The sequence below is a fragment of the Acipenser ruthenus genome, chromosome 1 (assembly GCF_902713425.1).
Source record: "Acipenser ruthenus chromosome 1, fAciRut3.2 maternal haplotype, whole genome shotgun sequence".
NCBI lineage: Eukaryota > Metazoa > Chordata > Actinopteri > Acipenseriformes > Acipenseridae > Acipenser > Acipenser ruthenus.
Window position 1 is genome coordinate 4,396,040 of NC_081189.1, and position 18,521 is coordinate 4,414,560.

General features: G+C 41.6%; 1 protein-coding gene across 3 annotated transcripts in view; it reads right to left on the reverse strand.

Annotated features, from left to right (window-relative positions):
• Positions 1–18,521, reverse strand: part of LOC117973476 (EGF-like repeat and discoidin I-like domain-containing protein 3) — a 172,113-nt gene that overhangs the window by 14,831 nt on the left and 138,761 nt on the right. For all 3 annotated transcript variants that reach the window (XM_059033745.1, XM_059033703.1, XM_059033796.1), the window contains one exon: positions 14,007–14,162. In XM_059033745.1, coding sequence (XP_058889728.1) covers positions 14,007–14,162 — 156 coding nt within the window. The remainder of the gene's footprint in view (positions 1–14,006; positions 14,163–18,521) is intronic.

Genomic DNA, 18,521 nt, shown 5'->3' on the forward strand with positions numbered 1-18,521 from the left:
GCATTGTGTTATTTATGTTTATGAGGAGTCTGTTTCTACAAGATAGGGAATAGAATAGATATGAAACATTATTGGACAAAAATATCAGCTCTACAGAACCTTACAATACAAAATGCAATAATATTACAATTGTAGTAAAAATGGTGTCCTATCTTGTCTTGCATCTCAATGCATTTCTGTTCTCCACTTGATCTGGCTCTGGTATCACACGGGTAAACCCTGTTTAGCAGCTGAGCACTTCTGTTAGTGTTTTATTATGTACATTCTCATTAAGTATTTTTCTTTCGCAGGTAAAAGGTCCACATTTTATGTAGCATTGACTACGCCACTAATTGAATTGACCAACTAGGTGCTCAGTTAAAGTCCTTTGGTTGCACTGGACTGAAAGAGCCATAAGTGAATGCCACTGCTTCAGTCTCACCATACATCACAGCAATACATCAATATACAAAAAGATATCAAGGCGTGCCTCCGTGCTTCAGCAGGTACATTTCAAACAGTAGCAGGTGCTCAATCACGGCAGGACAATGAATTAAAATAGGCTGCTTACCACCGATGACTTTACTAAATGGACTCTCCAGGAAAAGCATGAAAGGTGAGAGCACACTTGGTAGCTTCACAGTGTAAGTTTAATGAATCCATGTATGCGAGACAGTTATTATAGTCCATACAGAAGTGCTAACGTTTCGATGCTACTAGCGTCTTCCTCAGAGCAATCTGGAGAAACTAGTATAAACAGGCCCCATATAAACTTTGATTCAATTAGCAAGAACACCATTGATATTTGTGATCTAATTGGCTACAAAAACCCAGTGTATACAGGTTTCAACAGGGCAAATATATTGAGATGACTCAATAATATTCACCAAATACTTGCATACTAAACATACATTAAATATCAATTTTTAATCATTAAAAAAAGCCCCTAATGATCCTGTTATAAGGAACAACATAATTACGGTAGTTTCTTCAAAGATGGTATTATATATATCAATAACAGCTAAAGAAAGCTAGAGAAACAAGGCTAAGCTAAGTTCTTCATTCAGTCCCCTCGGTTCTAAAGCATCCAGTGTATAAATCCAACAGCAATCACGACGTCGTAACCTATTAATCAATTCCCCGCCTCTACTTGAGAGACTAATCTTCTCTATACCATAGCATTTCAAGGCAGATGCCATGCCATGATTAGCTGTAATATAATGTCAGGCAATAGCATAATTCATATTTCTGTTATGTATAGCTGCTGATATATTGTATAAGGGAAAGCTAAGCAGCAGAAATACAGTAGTCATGGGTTTCTCAGCAGTGCTACAGTTTTTTTTACAAATGTTTATACTAATGTTTGGAGTAAGTTGGGTTATGGTTAAACACTTGTCTAATTACTGTATGCACCTTACTAATAATGCAGTTACACATCTCCTTGTGCCTTCCTCTGATACCCTTGCAGTTTGAGTAGATATTTTCATGGTAATTTCAGGTAAGCCCTCTTCTTTCAGTTCTATTGCTTAAATGAAATATTTCACAGATTCACTTAAATGTACCATATTACTGACTGCGCCTGTCATTAACTGCAATAAAACCCTTAGCCATGTTAGTGATGTTCAGCTCACCAAGAAGCGAAGAGTGAAGGGATTTCAAAGAACAAAACATCTGATGATGGGACAGCCTTAAACACATCAATTAAAGTGGTGACTTTTGTGACTGTACTGTCACACAGTAATGAAACATTCCTATTAGCTGCATGAATCAAATCCGGCAGGGTTCTCAGCTGGTTTTGTAGATGACTAAAATCCAAGTCTTATTCATAAGTGATGGAATAACATTATCTCCACTGCTCTGCAGCTGACATACTCCTTCGTTGGTCTGTGAAACCAGTAGGTTTTCAATTGCCCTTGCAGTAGCCAACAAAACACTGTTTCAGTTCACTTGTGGTAATATCCAAAGCTTCTAAATAATGCTTTTGGCGTTTCAAATCGATGACAAATCGATGAAAAATAAAGAAATGTAGTTCTAGTGCCTTATTAATTAAGGTAATTTAAAAAGCCACACAAACAGCATTTCATTTTCTTATTTCAAACCGTGAAATAACTTGCATTCTTTTTTTAATGGCAATTTTATACAGGCCTACATGTATAAGTAGAAATGATTCACAGTGAATCACTCTGTAGACTGACCGGTGCATTTACAGTATTTCACAATAAAGTTGGAACACCAAAGCGCGCCTAGACATAACGGTATATTTAAAGGCATTACACTACAAACAAAAATGCACTTGCTAAATTTTTCAGATACTGCCAAGCATTGTCTATAGCACTGACAAACAAACTTTGTTTTTTTTTAAACTGTTGCAGACTTTCTTTTAGCGATTTTTTTTCATGATTTGGCCACAATTGAGCTGCATTGTCTGAAGATCTTGCCATGATTTAGGTAGAGCCTTAATTATTTAACTCCTGAATTGTGTTTAGGTGGGACCGAGTGGAACACTCCCTTCTACGAAGGGGCCCAGACTGGCTAGTTTGCTGCCTACTGTGCCAAAGCTACAATGAGAACATCATGTTGAATTCCAGGAAACAGTGACACACTGCAGCTGCAGAACAAGCTATCCTCATCAGCAAAACACTTCTTGGAACAACATACCTGATCCTAAAAGAACATAAACACTAAAACAGCTACAAAGAAATGTTTCTGCAAGTTCCGTACCAAAAGACTCACAGAAAGGGCAAGTAAACCTAAACAATAATGTAACTCTTAAAGTCCCATTGCCATTTCACCTGCCCACATATATTGTGCAACTTTAGGGATCTTTTAAAGTTTGTAAAAGTCTTTAAAAAAATACATAAAATTGCTATGCCTTTTTTTCAGCTTTTTGGTGTAGTAAAATATGAAATGCAAAAGTTCAAATCATTGTGTGAAAGGAAGTGTTTGACAGCGCCCGGGTACACCATCGTTACACCACAGAAGCACATCGGCTCGGTGTGCAGTACGGGAGTTTTTCTTTTTAATGTGGTGGTGGGAACGCAAAGGGTCTGGTGCAGGGCTACTTGTTTTAAAATATTTTATAATATAAAAAAAAAAAAGTTCCAGCTTGTGGCGGAGTGTCCCGCCCCTATTTATTATTATTTGTATTTTTGTTTGCGGCGCGGGTAAAAGCGCCGCGTCTTATATTATTATTTAAAAACCCCGTGAGGATGCATGGCTGATCAGCTACTGATTATTTAAATAGCTGACAGTCATGCATCCTTACCAAACGCGTGCAGACTCTGGCCGGGGGATAATAAGATAATTAACAACTAGTTAAATCCCTCGGCCAGAGTATATAAACCTGCAGCTCTCTGCACTTGATGTTGGGGTGTTGGAGTAGAGAGTACGGGGAGCGGAGAGAAGGAATAACATTTAAAAAACAATTGCTAATACGTGCTGGATTATCCAGCACGGCACTTACTTGTTTGTTTATTTATTCGTTTGGCCCTCGTGCCCTTTTGTTTGTATTTTGTTTAAATATTTTGTTTGTTTATTATTAAATACGCTGAGTGCTTTTGCACTCAGTTTCACCCGCCCATCCACTGTTTTGGAGTCAGTTACTTCCTGGTCCGTGACGTCATCCACCACACCACTGCGAGCCAGACTGTCACATATGGTGTCAGAAGTGGGATAACAGCGCCTCCAGGGCTCAGGCCAGAGCGGGAACCGCAGTTTTTTTTGTGGAAAAGTAAATAAAAAAAAAAAAAAAAAAAAATGGAAGGCTGGAACTGGAGAGACGGCTGCAGTGAGCTGGAGGATCTCCTCGGCAGGTTGGAGGACCAAGGTTGGTGCCTTGCCTGCGGGGTGTATGGGCACACGGTGGCTGTCTGCCCCTTCCAGGAAGAGGAGGAGGAACCAGCCCAAAGGAGGAAGGTGAGCAGAAGGAGGCAGAGAGGGGGAAAAGTGAGAAGGAAGCAGAGGGAGCCAAGGTGGTGCACCATGTGCATTGCTTATGGGCATGAGGACGAGGACTGCCCAGAGCAGGAGCCAGGGGAGGAGGAGCCCGAACGTCCTGCGCCTGAGTGGGAGGAGCCCGAACGTCCTGCGCCTGAGTGGGAGGAGCCCGAACGTCCTGCGCCTGAGTGGGAGGAGCCCGAACGTCCTGCGCCTGAGTGGGAGGAGCCCGAACGTCCACAGCCCGAGTGGGAGGAGCCCGAACGTCCACAGCCCGAGTGGGAGGAGTCGGTGCGTCCACGTCCCAAGAGGGAGGAGTCGGTGCGTCCACGTCCCAAGAGGGAGGAGTCGGTGCGTCCACGGCCCAAAAGGGAGGAGTCGGTGCGTCCACGGCCCGAGAGGGAGGAGTCGGTGCGTCCACGGCCCGAGAGGGAGGAGTCGGTGCGTCCACGGCCCGAGAGGGAGGAGTCGGTGCGTCCTGTGTCAGAAGGGGAGGAGTTACAGGCTCAACCCCCTGAATTTTTCTGGGGGGGAGAAGGGCAGGATGCTGGTGTTCCCCAGCAGCCTCTATTTATGCTGCTGAAGGGAGCACGGCACACACCAGCCCAGCCGCCACAGCAGAGGGAGCCAGCACCGCCACAGCCTCCCTCTGAGTGGCCAGCATCCGCCCCATCGCCTCTGCCTCCACCACCACCAGGAGCAGAGCAGCAGGAGCTGCCTCTGTCTCCACCACCACCAGGAGCAGAGCAGCAGGAGCTGCTTCTGTCTCCACCATCACCAGGAGCAGAGTAGCAAGAGCTGCCTCTGCCTCCGCCACCTCCACCAGCAGAGGGTGAATGCCTGCTGGTTCCACATCCACCGTCGTGGGAGGACTGCTTGCCCCTCCCACCTCCACCAGCAGAGGGTGAATGCCTGCTGGTTCCGCCTCCACCGTCGTGGGAGGACTGCTTGCCCCTCCCACCTCCACCAGCAGAGGGTGAATGCCTGCTGGTTCTGCCTCAACCGTCGTGGGAGGACTGCTTGCCCCTCCCACCTCCACCAGCAGAGGGTGAATACCTGCTGGTTCCGCCTCAGCCGCCGTGGGAGGACTGCTTGCCACTCCCAGCTCCACCAGCAGAGGGTAAATACCTGCTGGTTCCGTCTCGGCCGCTGTGGGAGGACTGCTTTCCCCTCCCACCATCGCCATTGCCTGGGGATGGCTGTTCTGCATCGCCTGGGGCTGCCTTTTGTTCTCTACAGGACACAGGGTACGAGGGAGAAGTGGAGCTCCCGCTGCCGCCTCCATGGCCAGGGGCTCCCCTCCCGAGTTCGCCTCCCGAGGGTCCACTGCGGCTGCCGTCGCCTTCCGAGGGTCCGCTGCTGCTGCCGTCGCCTTCCGAGGGTCCGCTGCTGCTGCCGTCGCCTTCCGAGGGTCCGCTGCTGCTGCCGTCGCCTGGGGTCGCCAGGGATCCTGCTTCGCCTGGGGTCGTCGAGGGTCCGGCTTCGCCTAGGGTCGCCGGGGATCCTGCTTTGCCTGGGGTCGCCAGGGATCCTGCTTCGCCTGGGGTCGTCGAGGGTCCGGCTTCACCTGGGGTCGCCAGGGATCCTGCTTCGCCTGGGGTCGCTACACGATGGCCGGAGCTCCATGAAAGGGAGCTGCCAGAAATGAAGAAAGGGGGGGAGGTCAGGAGACCAGCTCCCCCAGCCGCACTTTCGCGGCTGGAGATCATGTGGTCGGAGCCCCACGGAGGGGAACTGCCGGCCATGAAGAAGGGGGGAGAGGTCAGGAGACCAGCTCCCCCAGCCGCACTTTCGCGGCAGGATAGAGTGTGGCGGGAGCCCCGGAAGAGGGAGCTGCTGGCCACGAAGAATGGGGGGGTGCCAGAGATTCCACCATGGCCACCCCCCAGAAGTAACTTGCTTCCCCCTCTTCCGGGACTTTAAGACTGAGGGGGGAGGTGGCCGTTGGGGCCATGTGTGCTGCGCACAAGGGGGGGCATGTGTGGCGGAGTGTCCCGCCCCTATTTATTATTATTTGTATTTTTGTTTGCGGCGCGGGTAAAAGCGCCGCGTCTTATATTATTATTTAAAAACCCCGTGAGGATGCATGGCTGATCAGCTACTGATTATTTAAATAGCTGACAGTCATGCATCCTTACCAAACGCGTGCAGACTCTAGGTGGGGGATAATAAGATAATTAACAACTAGTTAAATCCCTCGGCCAGAGTATATAAACCTGCAGCTCTCTGCACTTGATGTTGGGGTGTTGGAGTAGAGAGTACGGGGAGCGGAGAGAAGGAATAACATTTAAAAAACAATTGCTAATACGTGCTGGATTATCCAGCACGGCACTTACTTGTTTGTTTATTTATTCGTTTGGCCCTCGTGCCCTTTTGTTTGTATTTTGTTTAAATATTTTGTTTGTTTATTATTAAATACGCTGAGTGCTTTTGCACTCAGTTTCACCCGCCCATCCACTGTTTTGGAGTCAGTTACTTCCTGGTCCGTGACGTCATCCACCACACCACTGCGAGCCAGACTGTCACACAGCTTCATCAGGGCCCCCCTTTGGGGCTTTGGGCCCCCTTCGAGGCGCTGGGCCCCAGGGAAATTTCCCCTTCCTCCTCTTCGGTGGGCCTGATAGTGCTGGGCAGAAACAGCAGTGTTTAACCCATGTGTTAGTGGAAGTGCAAAGGACTCTCTGTCTGCCCAGCATAGAAAACATGAGGGACCCAGACTGGGGAAAGGGTTACTCTATAGCGTCGTGTCTTCAGTGAGAAGTGACAAAAATATACAAACTGTACAATGAAAAAGAGAGACATGAAAATGGTACTGAAGTTGCTACTGATAATAAAACCTGAGCGGCTGCACCTTTGTTTTACTGAAACAGAAAGTTTGAACATTCTAGACTTCCACTTTGTTTCTGCCCTGGAGTGGCTGCTGCAAGAATAAGCTCATGCATATACTTTCCCTCTCAAACACCTCCTCACACAGCTTCCCCAGAGAAACCCTGCCTCTTCAAAATGGATTGGCTCGTCTCCAATCCAAGTTGGCTTTTCAACGAATGTCAGGGTGTGTTCAAATGTACTGCAAGTAATTTCGTGACATATTTTTGTGGGTTTGAAAACAAAGGCAACATCTTTTATTTCAACATGCAATGAAGGTAGTATAGAAATGTCAGCAGAAAAGAAAACTGCTGTCTTTTTTCGCCATATGCAAATATCAAACCAGACAATATAGAAAGAATAGGCAATGAAACTGAAAATGAAAAAAAACTTTTTTGTTAATGCACATAGGGCCTCATTTATGAAAGGGCGGTTAATTTGGAGTTAATTTTAACATGTATTCCTTGCCATTAAAAACCCTTTTTCTTTTCTCCTTTAATGCATACGGCCTGCCCATTAGTTTTTAAAATTGCATTGTACTGTATCATTTTGGAATTCTTCTTTAAAACAACCCGCCTCTTTAATATAACACACGTATTCAACGTGTGCAGTCTGCATTGTATAATTGACATTCCCATTAAGCCAATCACAGCCCACAGAGGTAGTAAAATAGCCAATCAAATAGCACACAGGATCTGTTTCCTCACGCATACAGCACACATAATTTTGATTAGGATATTGAAGCAAAGGTTAGTTTAAACTATTTATTTTACTTTGTGTAAAATTTTAAATCAGAAGCAAAAAAGTAGTTGGAGACGTCATGGAAGTGAAAGGTGGAGGCGGACACAGAAGAGTCCAAAATCGTTAGATAGATGATTATTTGTTCAATAATTTTTATTGCAAGGCAATATATCTGGTTTGCAGTGCAACGGTTGCAGTTATGAAAGATTAGAACATACAAGTCACTATGACATGCTGCACAAAGCAACATATTTTGAGTTTACTGGAAATGAAAGAAGCTATGGAGTCAACAAAAGGTTTTTCTGAAAAGTACTGTGGATGCCATGAACAACACAACCACAGGAAAGGACTTTTTTTTAACTTCAAGAAGCCATGGAAAGTGCAGAATTACCTTGAAAGAAAGTAACTGGGATTACAACAGAGGGTGCACCATATGACTGGACAAGAGTGGACTGGCTAGCTGGAAAAAAATGTAAGAAAGAAATGCAAAAGTACCAATTTTCTGACACTGGATTCTGCATCAACAGGCATTACGTAGAAAAGCTGCAGAATTAGAACACGTGATGAGCATTGTTATCAGAGTGCCAGAAAAGAAGTGCCACGTGTGTCTGGACCGAAGTCATGAAAAGGTACATTTCATAGCGGTACGGTTTAATATTTCACATTTTCACAGCTTGTCAGTATCTTTTTTTTCAGTGCTGTTAAAACATTACATTTTGGAATATTAAATATTGAGACTTAGCATTATATACTGACATCTTTTTTCTTATTTTTTTCCTGTTTGAGATTTCCATTTAAATAAAATTCTATTTCCTCCATTATATAAAATAAATAAAATTTCCTCCATTATATTACATTTGTGATACAAATTGTTTTTTGTCAGTGTTCTAGGAAAGCTGCTTCTAGTTATATCTGCCTATTTCTGTACTGTACCCTTGCTGCCAGATTTTTCCGGTCAAACAAATTTTCAGAACCACGTAATTTAGGAAGATGTATTTATTTTGCATTAGTGAATGGGACAGCACGGTGGCGTAGTGGTTAGCGCTGCTGCCTCACAGCGCCAGCGTCCTAGGTTCGAATCCGGCCTAGGGTACTGTCTGTGTGGAGTTTGCATGTTCTCCTCGTGTTCGCGTGGGTTTTCTCCGGGTACTCCGGTTTCCTCCCACAGTCCAAAGACATGCTGTCCAGGTTGATTGGTCACTCTAAATTGCCCTCTGTGTGTGAGTGAGTGAGTGAGTCTGTGTGTGGTGCCCTGCGATGGACTGGCGCCCTGTGTATGCCGGGTTAGGCTCCGGCTCACCGCGACCCTGTAAAGGAGTAAGCAGTTAATGATAATGGATGGATGGATGGATGAATCAGTGAAGCAAACGAACAAATCTGTTCAGTTGATTCACTAAACTGAATGAATTGAGTCAGTAAAAAGAATACTACTGCACATCACTGGTTTTCAGGCCAGAAAAAGAGGTTTAAATAGCGCGCCTATCAGTGGTTAAAGCCTGGTGTCCAAACAAACTAATTATCGCTCACTTTAGAACATAAGAAAGTTTACAAATGAGAGGAGGCCATTCAGCCCATCTTGCTCGTTCGGTTGTTAGTAGCTTATTGATCCCAGAATCTCATCAAGCAGCTTCTTGAAGGATCCCAGGGTGTCAGCTTCAACAACATTACTGGGGAGCTGGTTCCAGACCCTCACAATTCTCTATGTAAAAAAGTGCCTCCTATTTTCTGTTCTGAATGCCCCTTTATCTAATCTCCATTTGTGACCCCTTTTTTCAGGTCGAAAATGTCCCCAGGGTCGACATTGTCAATACCTTTTAGAATTTCGAATGCTTGAATCAGATCTTCTTTGTTCAAGACTGAATAGATTCAGTTCTTTTAGCCTGCCTGCATATGACATGCCTTATAAACCCGGAATAATTCTGGTTGCTCTTCTTTGCACTCTTTCTAGAGCAGCAATATCCTTTTTGTAGTGAGGTGACCAGAACTGAACATAATATTCTAGATGAGATCTTACTAATGCATCGTAAAGTTTTAATATTATTTCCTTTGATTTAAATTCAACACTTTTCATTATATATCCAAGCATTTTGTTGGCCTTTTTTATAGCTTCCCTACATTGTCTAAATGAAGACATTTCTGAGTCAATATAAACTCCTAGGTCTTTTTCATAGATACCTTCTTCTTTAATGTGCACAATACGATTATTACCCTTTAGTAAATATGGTGTGAATGAAACTCATCTCATTATTTAGAGCAGGGTGCCTCATTTAAATACATTATCAAGCATTACCATACAAATCACATATTCATTCTGATTACCATAGTATGACACAATAAAAAGAGTGTGCACCATAATATGCCCACTATTTCGCACGATAATGAATACAATTGCAATAGTAAATACAGAAATCATTAATGTGCACAGTAATTGTAATTATCGTGCACCATAATGTTAGCGCCCTTTTGTAAATGAGACCCATAAACTGAGAACATAATGTGGAATGTGTTAAAAAGGAAGAGTAAAATAAAGTGATCACAGTTTTGTGTAAATGATGTGTAAATGCAGTTTGAGTGGCAGCATTATAAATTAACTCCAGCATCAAGATGTTTCTGCACAGTTTAAGGACAGTTCTTTTTGATGTAATGTTGGTAAACACTTTCAGCTCAGCACACCTGCACAGAGGGCTAGGGAAATACATATCTGCTGAAAACAGCAGACCGTCATTGCAGTTTATAAAGGATAACTCCACTCATCAAGGCAGACAGCTCAGTCACTCTGGCAGAGGCCCATAACAGATGTGTATGCCGCTTTGTTAATTAATTATTTGTGGTTTATCCTTCAATGTCATTAACAGTACAGGCAATCGAATAATTGGTTCTACAGTGACTTACAATCAAACGGTGCAGACAATATGTATTTCAAACTGAGGCTTATACAATATTTAATGAGGTTTTTGATACTTTTGCTAATGTCATGAATTTTGATTTAATAGAGCCACAGAACAGGGTAATGCCATTACACTTTATGACTGAATCTGTTTTCAGATTCTTGAGGGTATGAAATAACATACATAACTCCTTTATTGTTTGGAGTAATTGTATTATATAGCCACAGAAAAAGGAATAGTCACATCTAAGTATCTGATCTAGCCATGGTAGTAAGAAATGAGGGAAGAGCAGAGGAGTATAGGAGCACAGCTAGATTAATACTGTCAGAGAGTCAATGCACAGACAGACACGACTTGCAAATTCTGCCTCAGGGCCCAGAGGAAAACAAACAGGAGGACAAGACATTGTTTAGAGAAAGAAACAAAGACAGGGACCAAAGAGAAGAAACGGAGACGCGAGCAGATTTAGTTATCAAGGAGTAAATTAGGAATGTCCTGGGGTGACACTTAAGGCACGTAAAAAAAAAAAAAAACCCTAAAAACAAATGACTGCATAGAGAGGTTGTGTTGGTTGTATGGAAGGCCGGATGGTTAATTCCAGCTGAGACCAAAATCCATTTAGTCTGGTGGCTGTTTGGTGTCCTCAGTCATGGTCCTGGTCAATAGAAATCCACAGAAGATCATATAACAATGTATTTTTATATCTATTAAAGCAATGTAACAATAACATCCTGTTAGAAACAGCATCTCTAAAACAAAGAGCTACTCAATAAGTTCCTGCTGGATTTCAGATATATATAAACGGAGTGTAACCGAGGCATGGAAAACCCTCAACTGGACTGTTTTTATTGCATGTTGTACTTGGCGGGTAGTGTAAGATAAGGCTACTCCATACAGTTTAATAGGTATAATAAAATGATCGGTTTAAAATAAATATACCTGAATAAAAGGACCTCAGGAGACTGACAGCCAGTTACCCATGCAGCCTGTAGGGATCTTGTTGGTTTTGTGTTTATGTCGATGGAATATGCAGGCTTCCACATTGAGTTTGGGTAGGTCTATCTGATCTGTTCTAAAGTCATTATTCTCTGGCAGAATTGCTCTGAACATTAGCCTGCAGTGCTGTCAAACTCACACTTTTTATATCCACAGTAAAAGTGATTTGTGATGTGGCTATTACTTCCACTGTCACTTTAATTAATGAAAGGAGAACACAAATCCATGGAAGTATGAATACATTAAAGACTAATAGAACTGGAATGCAAAAACCTTTATGAGTCAATAGTAACACCCATAGGCACCATTTGTTTCATTGTACCAAGAGCAGTCCACAGATTTGTTGACTGACTCATTTGCAGAGGTTCTTGTATGCACAAGTGATATTAGCAACATAAAATACAAGCTGTGTGTTTGTGTGGTGGGGAATGATCAACATATGCAATTTGTATGGTTGCAAAGCTTTAACAAGATATCAAAGATGCTTTGTGCATGTGGTGTATGTTTGGTGATTGTTTTTTAGAGGGGTTATCATTTGATTTCTTTGTAACCAAGAAATACTTGAATATATGGTGCTGGCAACTAGGATTCTACAGGCTCAGATATTGCCAGGTTGATTCTTCTATAGAGATTCAAACATAAGGGAACGTCTAAACTAAAGTTGTCAAACAATGGCCATACCCAAAGGTTTGGTTAATCTGATCCAAGATATTCAAATTTAAAACTGGAGCTGACTCTTCAAATATTTTAAATGTTGCAAAATAAGTGTAAAGAAAACAACTTTCTGGAATTATTTTTCTGTATTGATTTAGCTACTGAGGGGACCTAAATGCTTAAACTGGTATTGACTGCATCTCTTAAATCTCTTACAAGTTACCAAATGGGACTTTAATGATTTGAGCAGATGCACACATCAGCAATATGGGAGCTACTGGTAGACTTGTAAAAACGGGAACTTTCATTAATCACAATACTTCAGTGGTCCAGAGAACAGCGCTATAAAAACAACTGCACCTTTTCTATTTACACAAACACAGGTTTTATTATCTGGCATACTGTAGAGTAGGTTATTTTTGTTGGTGCTATATCTCCTGTGGTTTCTCCTCAGTGGACTCTTACATCTTTTAGCCAGCCAACATACAGTATGCTCTGACTGCATACATTTTGGAGCCCAGACTGTTTAAGTATTAGATTTTAGATATTTTCACAATACACTTTCACCATCACCAGTGGGTATGAAAAGTGCTAGATATGCATGTTTAGATATACCTGGATAACCGTCCATCCATTATACATAGTGGTCATTCAACATTCAAAACATGATGAGAAACAAAACCCAACTTATTATAAATCACAACACCAAAGATGGGAATTACTATCAAAAGATTGGGGTGTTTAACAATTGAATTGTACTGTAATGTTCTATGCACAGGATGACACCTGTACACAGGGTAAGATGTACTGGACTTATTCTCATTTACTATTTTTTTTTTTAATATTACCCAGTTGCGCTGTTTTGCTGTGAGCATACAACACAGTTTCAAAATGAGTTTTATGTTGCACCAGTATTCAGCATAGATGATAAAAGGATAATAATAATAATTACAATACAACAGATAGCATCCAGAAACAGTCCAAACCCAAAGGAGACTTCAGTTAGCAGCTGAACCAAACAAGCCTGAGCTGGAAACCAGGTTTTCACCCTGCTCTCAGGAAGCCCTGATGACCTTCAGAATATGCAAGTTTCAATTTACAATGAATAACATGAATACATAAATAATCAGTTAGCTATAATGATATTCATTTTCCTCAAGCCCCTTACGCTGCAACACACTGTTATGTTGTTTTTCAAGATACCGTGCATATTTTGAGTTATGTATTAGATTTGTATTGAAGAGGGCACATTTACCACAAGCAAGTACATATAACACTGAGTGATTTGCATCTAAACACCTTCTGCCGTTTGGATTTTTGAAACTCAATACAGTAACCCGATAGCTTCTGGAAAAGGGCTTTGAAACCTTGGAAAATATAATATAACACAGACTTGAACAGACACCTGCATTTCTTTCAGACAATAAACAATGATTCCAGTTTTGGCAGTGTACAGCCAGCTTGGCACAGGATATAACTGAAGCATCTTTGCACACATGACTCAGTGAGTCAACATTCACATTCAAAGCTGCTGTGCATGCAAAACAGGGGTAACAGTTACATATTTCTTTCTTTGTGTGTTGCAGCCTTAACGCCCCTGGAAGGTAAAACATCATAGAAAACTCCATGCATAAGAAAATACATTTTAAAGTTAACTTAAGTCTATCTATCTATCTATCAAATACAATATGTTGTCTTTTAACAGGGGAAAGGGGCAAAGGAACTGGACAGTTTCTATATAAAGAGGCTTCTTGATGTGATACAAATATTACTCAAACATTTTAGAACTTTACTGACACCAATTGTTTTAAACCAAATAAAATTAAAATTAAAAACAACAGAGACAAAAGTCTAAAATTTTTCAAGCTTCACTTTTTTTTATTTCCCTAAATTTTGAGGGAAAAAACACAAGGAAAAAAGCCAATAAAACCCCTTTGACTATCTTACCTTATCCTTATGCTGCTTTTCATCCTGATATATTACCCATCTTTGCCCATCATTGCTGTACGCCACCTTGTAGGAACCCACAAACTGGACGTGTCCGAAGTCTTTCGCCCCCTGGGTGATGATGCCAGTCACTTTCGTAGGAATGAGCAAATCAACCTGTTAATGAAATGTTAGAAATCGCGTATGAGAACTCAATAATAATAAAGAACACTTTTTAATAGTACTTCCTGTGATTTATAAGAACATGGTTTGTGTAGGGCAGTGATTCCCACATACCCCCTTCCAGACCTATCAACTGCCTGCATACCCTCAGCATACAGGTTTATATTTGAATGTGATTTTTAATATATGCTTTCATAATACACATATTTATACACATACACAATATAATACATGCAACGTAAATGACTTCATTACCACTTTCCCATTAAAAAAAACCAAAAAACTAATACATAAAAACAAAAACAAAATACCTTTCCCAGTGCAGCTGGCCAATGTCCCTCCTTCCTGACTTGTATCTATCATTGATTCATTCTGAATACATTAAACCCACCTCAACTACTGAGTGGCAGCAAATTCCCACATTTCTATTGGAGACTCTGCTTGCGAGATTTAAAAACGAGATTACAATCAGGATGGAGGCTTGTTCGCGGGATCTAAAGCTGTATTACAGTTAAGATATGGAGGATTTAAAACAGAACTGCAAATTGTGGCGAAATGTAAAAAAAAATGCCTACACAAAAAATCCAGAAAAATGTGCCTGTGACCACAAGATTTAATTGTGGAAGACAGCTAAGGAAAGAAGGTACAACTGAAGTGTGCAAGTCTGCCCAAGCATTTTGGAAAGTAACCAAAAACAATAATTTCATACAGTATATAAAAAGTGAAAGCCCCCTCCCAAAAAAACAAAACTGTTTGCCATTGTGGAAGGGTGGGGGTATTCACTGACACGGGAGACAGAAGATTTTATTTGCAAACACCGCACAGGTGCCCAGTTTTATTTAACTTTCTTTTCTTTTTTTTATTTATTTTAGCCCGCAGAGGGCGCTGTTGTCCGTGGCCTGAATACTGTCGACAGTAAATACAGGTATACCGTTCCGTGCACATACAAGTGCTCGAAAATAATAATAACAGAAGGTGAAAGAAAAAGGGAAAATAAAACACAGGAATAAAACTACAAACAAAAGTGCTGCTTACGCAGTGCCCCCACTGCCGCTAAGCCGGTCAGAACAGGTCTCTGTCCTACGCTCAGTTACCCTATACACTGGGGTTGGCCAGGGTTCCCCGTATATCTACACACCTCCCCTCGGTTATGTAATTATTTCTTTTACTTTGTAAATTAGTTTTTAAGGAAGGCTGTCTCCCTCAGCCGGGCTCGCCTGATCCTTGTTTCACTCTGGCCTCTTCTGCCAGAGTCACTGTATACCCTTGAACACGACCACCCAAGTGCACAACCAAGTGCAGTTCTTATGGGCCGAGCAATCTCCCAAGGCTCTCATCCACTCAGAGAGAGGGAAAGCACACACACCCTCTTCCCCACTTCTCCGTGTCATCGTCATGACTGACAGGCGCATCATACGAGACTGCTGCCCTCTACCTGCAGTCCCACACGTCAGATAGTCAGTCCAGATCCCCTCTGTTACACATTACACAATTTGTCCCACGTACCCCCTAAATATACACATTTGAGCAACTCATCTTCTCAATTCTCTTACCCAAACTGCACAAGTAGACCTCTCTTACAAGAGCCACCTTACACAGAACATATTCATCGTCAGAACAGGAATAAAGTAGACACCATCGAGGCTTACCCTGACAGTTCTGTGAGTGAGTACATCTCTATCCTAACCTGAAAAACCCCTTTCCATTTGGCCTTCAGCTTCTCTTAAGAGTGTATGGATTTCTGTCATGTGTCCTGTTATCCACTGAGGACCACCAAACTAATTTCCCAAAACAACCTTTCAATTCTTAGGCAATGATTCACAACTAACGGTTATGCCCATAAGCTGGTCACACTCTATTGATTTCAAAATTCTTCCCATGAGTGGCATGCAAATACATGTTGATAATGTTTTAAAATCTGGGGTGGAAACGTCAAGGTTCTTGGTCAATAGCCCCGGTGTTTTCCAACTCTTTATCCAATCTAGTATTACTGGGGTTGAAGGGAGCAGTTAAAGCAGATCTGTAGAGAAGGGTGGCAAAAGATAGCACCCAGACTTAAGCAAAAAGTGTGTATATGCCATGACAAACGGTCTAAAAGCCACGATCGATTCAAGGTGGACAATGTTAATTAAAGCTACACTTCAGTACTTCAACACCTTCACAGACAGTGTTACAGAAATGATAAAAAATATAGCTATTGAAAGTTAAGTTAATTACTGCAGGCATGTAATTAACTAGAATGTACATTCAAATAGATAAACAACAGCATGTAAATGAGAAATGATCTGGCATGTCTAAACGTAGCCATTATTGCATTGCTATGTATATACAGTACCTAAGAAAACAAAAACACTGTGGTACGTTTAAGAAAAATACAATAATAATAAATAAATAAAATAAAAGATTTTTGCTTTATACCAATTTTAGTTATGAAATAAAAAAAGAAACAACCCAACTTTGCTTAAAAAGCCTTCAATTAAATTCCTGATGTGTTTATTTCTTGTATTTGAAAGGTACTAAAAAAAGAGTAATTTACACTTTGAAGTAAAAAACTTTGAGAATAAATTCAGTTGTACAGTGGCTCTCAAAAGTATTCACCCCCCTTGGACTTTCCCACATTTTATTGTGTTTACAACATGGAATCAAAATGGATTTAGAGTTTTTGCCACTGATCAACACAAAAAAAGTCCATAATGTCAAAGTGAAAAATAAAATCTACAAATTGTTCTAAATTAATTACAAATACAAAACAGAAAATAATTGATTGCATAAGTATTCACCCCCTTGAGTCAATATTTGGTAGAGGCACCTTTGGCAGCAATTACAGCCATGAGTCTATTTGGATAAGTCTCTACCAGCTTTGCACATCTGGACACTGCAATTTTTGCCCATTCTTCTTTGCAAAATTGCTCAAGCTCCGTCAAGTTGGATGAGGACCTTTGGTGAACAGCAATTTTCAACTCTTTCCACATATTCTCAATTGGATTGAGGTCCGGGCTTTGACTGGGCCACTCCAGGACATTGAACTTTTTGTTTTTAAGCCACTCCAGTATGGCTTTGGCTGTATGTTTGGGGTCATTGTCCTGCTGGAAGATGAATCTTCTCCCAAGTCCCAGGTCTCTTGCAGACTTCAGCAGGTTTTCTCTGTACTTTGCTGCATCCATTTTACCCCCTATCTTCACGAGCTTTCCAGGCCCCGACGCAGAGGAGCATCTCCATAGCATGATGCTGCCATCACCATGCTTCACGGTAGGGATGGTGTTCTCAGGATGATGTGCGGTGTTAGGCTTGCACCAAACATAGCGCTTAGCGTTGAGGCCAAAAAGCTCTATTTTGGTCTCATCAGACCATCGAATCTTCTTCCACTTGGTCTCAGAGTCTCCCACATGCCTTCTGGCAAACTCTAGCCAAGATATGATGTGAGTTTTTTTCAACACTGGCTTTCTTTTTGCCACTCTCCCATAAAGGCCAGTTTTGTGAAGCACCCGGGCTATTGTTGCCATATGCACAGTGTCTCCCAGCTCAGCCGTGGAAGACTGTAACTCCTTTAGAGTTGCCATAGGCCTCTTGGTGGCCTCCCTGACTAGTGCCCTTCTCGCCTGGATACTCAGTTTTTGAGGACGGCCTGTTCTAGACAGATTCACAGTTGTACCATATTCTCTTCATTTCTTAATAATGGACTTTACTGTGCTCCGGGGGATATTCAATGCCTTGGAAATGTTCTTATATCCTACCCGTTATTGGTGCTTTTGAAGGATTTGCTTTGAATGTTCCTTCGTCTTCATGATGTAGTTTTTGTTAGGAAATGTACTAACCAACTGTGGGACCTCCCTGAGATAGGTGTATTTAACCTGAAATCATGTGAAACACTTTAATTGCACACAGGTGGACTCCATTTAACTAATTATGTGACTTCTAAAGACAATTGGTTGCACCAGAGCTTATTTAGGTGTGTCATAGCAAAGGGGGTGAATACTTATGCAATCAACTATTTTCTGTTTTGTATTTGTAATTAATTTAGAACAATTTGTAGATTTTATTTTTCACTTTGACATTATGGACTGTTTTTGTGTTGATCAGTGGCAAAAACTCCTAATTAAATCCATTCTGATTCCATGTTGTAACACAATAAAATGTGGAAAAGTCCAAGTGGGGTGAATAGTTTTGAGAGCCACTGTACTTTACTATATAACCACAAACATGTTCATTACATGAGTAAAAACCACAATTTGTTAAATAGTTCAGAGAAATTTAACAGTTCTCATAAATATTTTCTCAGGACAGAGTTTACAATGTATGCTTCTCATTCAAATTCAAAAGGGACACAAATTTCTCATTTAAATTCAAGAAAGA